The 7,960-nt window shown below is 38.8% G+C and overlaps 1 protein-coding gene across 1 annotated transcript; it reads right to left on the minus strand.

Moving 5' to 3' along the window:
• Positions 1–402: 402 nt before the first annotated feature.
• LOC122199901 (olfactory receptor 8B12-like) lies at positions 403–1,347 on the minus strand. Its single transcript, XM_042905282.1, has one exon. The coding sequence runs from the start codon at positions 1,336–1,338 to the stop codon at positions 403–405; it is 936 nt and encodes a 311-aa protein (XP_042761216.1). The 5' UTR covers positions 1,339–1,347.
• Positions 1,348–7,960: the final 6,613 nt, after the last annotated feature.

Below are 7,960 nucleotides of genomic sequence, written 5' to 3' on the forward strand. Positions count from 1 at the left end.
GGTGAATCAAGATAGCATGGCTAAAGGACCGAAGAGCAAAGTAGATTAGAATTCAAGGGCCTAGGTTCGAGTCTGGCAAGGGGTACATGTGTCGCCGTGAGCAACCTACAAATATTTATGAGTCCCCAGTGTGTAACGCAACACATGAAGGGCTAGATTAAATTATTTCTTAGGCTTATTCAAGAGTAGCCATCTACGACTGTGGAAACTATTTTCATAAAACAAATAATGATTAGAATAGTTAGGGTAGAGTAAGGAGTAGAGGGAATAATTATACTTGAGAACAAGTTAAATTTTCCCCTCTAAGTAAAGGAGAACGAGCATTGGTATTTGTTTCCCTCATTGAAAAGAAAAAGAAACACTCTGGCAAACAAAGCTTTGGATCTCCTTTCTCAATCATTTTCACACGAAGAATTTTCTGCCTAAGGTCTTCTTCAGGGCAACTTTGACATCCTTGTTCCTCAGACTATAGATTAATGGGTTGAACATGGGCACCACAGCAGTATAGAATATGGAGGACACTTTCCCCTGGTCAAGGGGTAAAATAGAAGGTGGTTTGAGGTACATAAAAGCTCCTGATCCAAAGAAAAGAGATACCACAATTATATGGGAACTGCAGGTACTGAAGGCTTTGGATCTGCCCTCAGTAGAACTAATATGGAGAATACTAGAAAGAATGAAACCATAGGAGATAAAAATAGTCACAATGGGCACCCCAATGCCAATGGTCACAACAAGGAAGACCACCAGCAAATTTATGTAAGAGCTGTTGCAGGAGAGCTCAAGGAGGGGAATGATATCGCACATATAGTGATTGACAAAGTTGTCAACACAAAAGGTTATAAACATTATGTTTCCCATATGGGCAACAGCTCCAAACACTCCCATCCCATAAACACCTAACAGAAGGAGTGAACACACCTGAGGAGACATGGTAACTGTGTATAGCAGTGGTTTACAGATGGCGACATAGCGGTCATATGCCATCGCTGACAAGATGTAGGATTCAGAAAACACAAAGAAACAGAAGAAAAAAAACTGAGTCATACACCCTGCATAGGAAATGATGTTTCTCTTTGCGACAAAACCCATTAGCATTTTAGGGGTCAGAGTCGTGGAGTAACTAACATCTATGAAGGACAAGTTGAAGAGGAAAAAGTACATGGGAATATGAAGGTGAGAATTCAGCCCAATCAGGGTTATCAGGCCCAGGTTCCCCACCACAGTGACCATGTAGAAACCTAGAAACAGGAAGAAGAGGGGCATCTGGAGTTCTGGCTCATCTGTTAAGCCTGCGAGGATAAACTCTGTCACAGAGGAGGCATTATCTGCAGCCATTCTCCTCTAGGAGAGTCTGTAAGGGAAAAAGAAGAGTCACTGAGACAAAGAGAGAGAAGCCACACACCATGGAACTTAAGGGGCTGACATGGAGAAGAAAAGAATGGGAACATTTACTGGCACTGTTCCAAATGTTGTGTGGCATTATGAGTATCCCCATTTCACAGGTGAGGACACTGGACCTAAGTGACTTGCACAAGTCCTGATGCTACTAAGTTACAGCAGGAGGTGAACTCAGGTGGTCTGGCTCCTGGGGTTTGAGCTTTTACCCACTCTGCTAGAGGACAGACCAGGGCAGGCAGGCACTCACCCTCCTCTGTTTGGAGTCACAGTGCTGTTCTCCACTGGCTCTCATCCATCTCTTTCATCGAGACTCAACTGGCCCCGATGAAAAGCAAGTGACAACTCAGAGCTCAGACCCTCTGCTTCTGCTTCTCTACTTTGAGGAGCGAAACCTCTAATTTATCTTGCTGCCCTGAAGAACTTGATCTTTGATTGTGGCTTTGCTGCAAGTCTGTTGTCCAAATTCCGGGGATGAGACAACATCCTTTCCAAATGCCCATGGATAACAAGAGACTAATCTCAGTGACGTAGTTACAGAGACTCCCTCAGGATCACTGCTCCAGAGACCCCTTCCCAAAGGAAGAAGAAATGTTTGTTTACCCCCTTGGTAATGCTTGATGTGGCTTCCAATGATCCTTTCATTCTGGTTACATCTTTTTAAGATTAAGAGCAAAGCCTTATGGGCTTGCCTCCTTGTATTGAGGACTTACTGTGTACCTAGCATTGTGTAGATCCAGCACCCTTATACTAAAACCAAGTGTCAAAAGCAATGTACAAATAATATTACCTTTTTATTCCTCACCACAACCTTACAAATTAGAACTATTACTTAATCCCTCCTCTAAAGTGAGAGGCACACACACTACGAGGTTCCAGAATCTTGACTCAAACCCTAGTCTGTCCAATTCTAAGCTTCTTAGTCTTCATCACTAAACATTCAGCCTCCCTCTAAGTGACCATGAAATCTCTGAAGCAGCATTTTTACTTAGAAGGATCTCATGAGAAGCTTTATTGATAAAAACAAGCACTTAGATACCTTGAAAGGAATGTAGAAAGTGTTAAAACCAAGAGAGGTAAAATTAGGGGAATCATACTTTAGAGAAGGATCATTATTTCCTTCACATCCAATATATACCAAGAATTATTTGCATCTTCTCCAAGCTTAAAAATAAAGAAACTTTCACTGAATTTTCTCCACCACTTGGTCATCCATCTTAAGCTTCATTATTAAAAACAAATACTGGTCAGATAACTAATAACAACTTCTATCAAGACCTAAATGCAGAGAACAGAGTCTACAGCCAGTATGTCAGATAACGGGGAATTGGTGAAAGACTTTGAACAAGGATGGCATTGCTTTAGCACATACCAGTTGAACACTGACCCTGTCCCTGAAACTTTTGTAAGTCCTGGTGATTTCTTCAGTGGAAAAAAAAAGCTTTCTGCCCTCATGGAGCTTTTATTCAAGTGGGAAAAGACAGAAAATACATGAAAGAGAGAGGTAAAACCTGTGAAATGAAAGGGTATATGAGCAAAAGGAATGCAAGAGGCAGGGCTAGAAAAGGCAGGCGTTGCAGATTTCAGTTTTAAATAGAATGACCTGACATTCGAGCAACTTTGAAGGAGACCTGAAAAGCATTTGCTTGGTAAGATCAGTTACTCCAATAAAACAATGGACATTCACAACTTAATGTAGCACCTTTCTAAGGCATCGCATTTTTGTCCTGAGCTTCAAACACAATATGTTAACCCCGATTACTGGATCTGATGGAGAGAATTGTGAGGGTGGTAACAGGATAGGGGGGCAAGAGTCCTTGCTGAGGGTTTAGATAATCACAAGTCACACAGTGTAGTTTATTAACTGAGACTGATATCAAGACTAATAAAATTTTGTGTGACAACTTGCACTCTACACCCTTTTCTAGGGTGTATGGCAAACTCTATCCCAAGAGTAAATCTCTATTTGTATAAATTCAAGTGTCAGCAGATGAGTTATATTCGTGCTCAGAGTTAAGGGCCAACGTCCTCTTGGAGAAGTTACGAAATGCAAACACAAAGGCAGAAGTCCATTTTCCTCAGGCAAGTCCAACTAAAACCTCTGCACACATGCCTGAGTATGTTTGTGTGTTTGTGAGTGTGTGCACACACCTGAGTGAGAACTTGCTCGCCCCCAGCTATGACTCAGCAGGGACAGTGCCTCATCTGTCTGTTTACACTGAGAATTTTCCATGGCCCGGAACAACTCTAATGAATCCCAATCCCTGTTCTGAATCCCACTACACATATTTAAGAAATAGAAAAAGCAACTCATTATCAAAACATTAAAATAAGCACTACAAGCAAACTTTTCTTAAGGCCCAAGGGCAAAGAAGACCTTAGGGGTTCATTAAATGTTCACTCTCCTCTAGAAACCTTAGAGGCTTCTTGTATGCATGATGCAACACCGGGGAAAATTCTGAGATTTTTGTCACTTCAGAGGTGGTTTCCATGGGAATTTCATTTCAAATGCATCGAGATTTTATTTCAAGTGAACCAGGGCTTCTATAAAGTCATTTTCACTATTGACTTGCTCCAATACAAGCAGAAAGAAACACAGAAATAAATATTCTTGATTAAATTACTTTTGTTGCAGAACTATCTTTCCCAAAATTTGAATCTCTGTATAATGGATTTCTTGTTCTATTTATTGCTAACGCTAAAATATATGTGAGACATGGATTATAACATACCAATGTGGAAAATATGTATAATGCAGCATCTTTGCATATACACCTCATGCACATGCATTAATCCTCATAAGTCTGGTAGTCCTTCAGGCAGCACCAGAGTGGTATGGGGTCAGTAACCTTCACCCCACATAAGAGACCTACAAGAATAAACCACAATTCCAACCAAAAAAGTCAGAGAGCCTGTCCAGAGAGAAAAGATGGCAGCTGAAATATCTTCATTTGATGTGACTTTAGTTAAACTCTCAGGATGGGCATAAAATTAAATACATCTGTCAGAAGTCATATGATCTGTATTATACTTAATGTTGAATTAGTTTTTGATATGTGCATTTAGCATATTAAAATGCTAGGTAAAAGGATTCAAAAGAAATGGTTCGTGCTGTAAGGAGGGATTTATAGTCTAGTCGAGGCATCTCCTATTCTGTCTCTCTATCATGTTATTCTCCTCATGTTTCAAATTTTTCAGTGCCTACCAATTTTCTGAGCCTCTTCTTCCTTAAATGTTTGTGAGCTCACCCACAATTTCCACAACATCATCTGTATGGTTAACTCCTAAATTCTCACTTTTCTGTTAATTCCCTGTCCTGTGTATACAACCTCTCTATCAAAATGTTCCAGTATGCCACCCTGAACTCAACAAGTACAAAAATTAACACATCTTTTTTGTCCCCCAAACAGACATCTGCCCAACCTTCCCATTCCTTTATTGGAGACAAACTAGAGAGTATCCTAAGTCCTGGTTCATTTGGGTTGGTCCTAGTTTATATCTGTTGCCCCAGAAAAATTATTAGAAGCAGCTTCTTTCACCAAGAAATCTATTCCAGTTAAATGAGGAATTGTATGTGGAATCAAATCAACCTCTACGATTCCTAGCTCTTCCCCTTACTAGCTGTGTAGCCTTGGAAACCTCTTGGTTAAACTTGGTTTGACCTCTCCTGAGCTTCAAATTACTTATCTTAAAATGGGGTTAATAATCCTAAATGGTGCCATTTGCATTACTTAGGATGTAGAAGACATAAAAAATGTTGTTGTTGCTATCGTCATCATCAATCATCCAAATCTATACCCTGGCATGATAAAGATATTTTGGACTGCTCTCGTATACAGGATTAGCTAAAACTGGGAGAGACTAAAAATAGGAAGATCAGTTAAGATTTCACAAGCAATGGAGATAGTAAAGTAAAAATGGTGTCAAGAGATAAGATCATGGAAGAACAGGATTTAGTATCTCTGTGGTTTGGGAGAGAAGGAAAGAAAAGAAAGAAATACATATCAAATATGATTAAAGTTTTGAGTTCATATGACCACGAGTAAGATGGCAGAAGTAAATAAAGAGTAGGGACCATAAGGAGCTAGATTTTAGTCTAGATGATGAAATGCCAGCGGACACAACAAGGGTCCCACGAACCCCTAAGTTATGGCAGCCACCAGGGCAATTAGGACTCCCCATGCCTGTGACTAACAGACAAGACCTGGATTCACCATCCTGGCAAAAATAATTGATCCTAATCAGCAAGGGAGGTGGGGCGGGTATTGCCTTTACTCATAGGGGCAGAAAGGACCATGCGTGGAACACAGATATTCCATTTGGATGCTTCCTGATACTTCCTTGCCCCATTGTAGCTGTGAATGAATATAGGCAGCAAATCTCAGATAGGAAGGATATGATTGCCAAAGATTCAAACCCTTTCATAATGAAGGGATTCCTCTTTTTTAGATGTTTATTCATGGATCAGTATATAAGGAGGCCTAACTCATAATAGTTATTAATAAATATTTGTTGAATTCATTCTTTCCACTTAAAATATATGTGGGTTTAGTTCTCTAACACCCTCCCACTCCAATTTTTTGTCCTATCCTTTCAAATAGTTATATTATACCTCTTTATTCTCAATACTTAATGTATTGAGAACTATAGAACTGCACAAATAACTATCACTATACAAATAACCAGCCAAATACTATATTCTAATTATGTTCCCTACCTGTGCTATCTGAAATTTTTCCTGGAATAATTTCTCTATGTCCTGTATCTCTCCTTCATATTTTCATATGCTGCATAGTATCTATCAAATGCCCATCAGTATTAATTTCCAAATATTCAAACATATGTGATAATCTGTCAATTTCTTCTTTCTCTTGGAAACTTCCACCCTCTGTTTGTATCTGGAGTGATTGCTTTTTAGTCTCAATGCATGGCCATCAGCCTCAAATTCCCTTTTCTGCTTTTCTGTGTTGGATCCCCTCTTTCCTAAAAACCAGTATTGTCAGTGAGAAGTCCAGTCGCATTCTCATTTCTGTCCCTTTATATATTATGTGATTGTCTTTCCCCCCGCCTCTCTCTCTCACCCACCTCCCCACCCTGCCCCCCCTCCCCCCCACCCCCTCTCTCTGATAGCTCCTACGATCTTCACCCACAGTGTTCTTAAATTTCACAATACTATGTCTTAGTAAGTCTGTTTTCTTTCAAAGTATTCCTTTGATCTAGCAATACAAATCATCTAGTTCTGGGAAATTTTTCTCATACTCTTTATTGATAATTTTCTTCCCACCAAATTTTTTTGTTCTTTCTTTCTAGGATTATTAGTATTCAGATGTTGGAGTTACCCTCCTCTTTTCTATCTCTTTGAGCATTTTTCATACTTTTGAGAGAATTCATCACCTTTAAGTTGTGCCATATCTATTTTAACATTTTCTTATTGGTCTACATAATAAAATTCACCCACTTTAAGTGTACAGTTCAATGAATTTTAATAAATATATACAGTTGCATAACCAGCACAATAAAGATATAGAATGTTTCTATCACTCCAAAAAGTTCTCTCCCACTTCTTTGAAGTCAAATTCCTGACCCCATTTCTGGGCCCAGACAACCATGAATCTGCTATCCCTAATTCCATGTAAATGTAATCATCAACTATGATGTCTTTTATATCTACTCCTTTAACTTAGAAGAATAAGTTTGAGACCCATCCATGGTGTTGTTGTATCAGTAGTCCATCCCTTTTTATTCACAAGCTTTATTCTACTGGATAGACAACACAACTTGTTTATCCATTCATTTCTTTTTTTCTTTTTAATTTACATCCCAATTAGTTAGCATATAGTGCAACGATGATTTCAGGAGTAGATTCCTTAGTGCTTCTTACCCATTTAGCCCATCCCCCCCACAACCCCTCCAGTAACCCTCTGTTTGTTCTCCATTTTTATGAGTCTCTTATGTTTTGTCCCCCTCCCTGTTTTTATATTATTTTTGTTTCCCTTCCCTTGTGTTCATCTGTTTTGTCTCTTAAAGTCCTCATATGAATGAAGTCTTATGATATTTGTCTTTCTCTGACTAATTTCACTTAGCATAGTACCCTCCAGTTCCATCCACGTAGTTACAAATGGCAAGATTTCATTCTTTTTCATTGCCGAGTAATACTCCATTGTATGTATGTATATGTATATACATGTATATGTATATACTTAGTAGTGCAGTTACTGGGTAGTAGGGTAGTTCTATTTTTAGTTTTTTTTTTTTTGAATGTTCACAGCAGCTTTATTGATAACAACAACAACAACAACAACAAACTAGAAACAACTCAAATGTCTGTTACCAGTGAATGGTTAAGCAGCACTACTAAGGAATAAAAAGGAACTATTGATACAAGGAACAACCTAAAATAGATCTCAAGGTAATTATACTGAGTATAGAAAAAAAAAGACAGTATCAAGTGTTATATACGTATGATTTCACTCACATAACATTTTGAAAGAACAAAATTATAGAGAATGATAATAGATCAGTGGGTGCCCAGAGTTAGGGCACTATGAAGGTACAATATCAG

Source organism: Panthera leo, chromosome D1, assembly GCF_018350215.1.
Source record: "Panthera leo isolate Ple1 chromosome D1, P.leo_Ple1_pat1.1, whole genome shotgun sequence".
NCBI classification, from domain to species: domain Eukaryota; kingdom Metazoa; phylum Chordata; class Mammalia; order Carnivora; family Felidae; genus Panthera; species Panthera leo.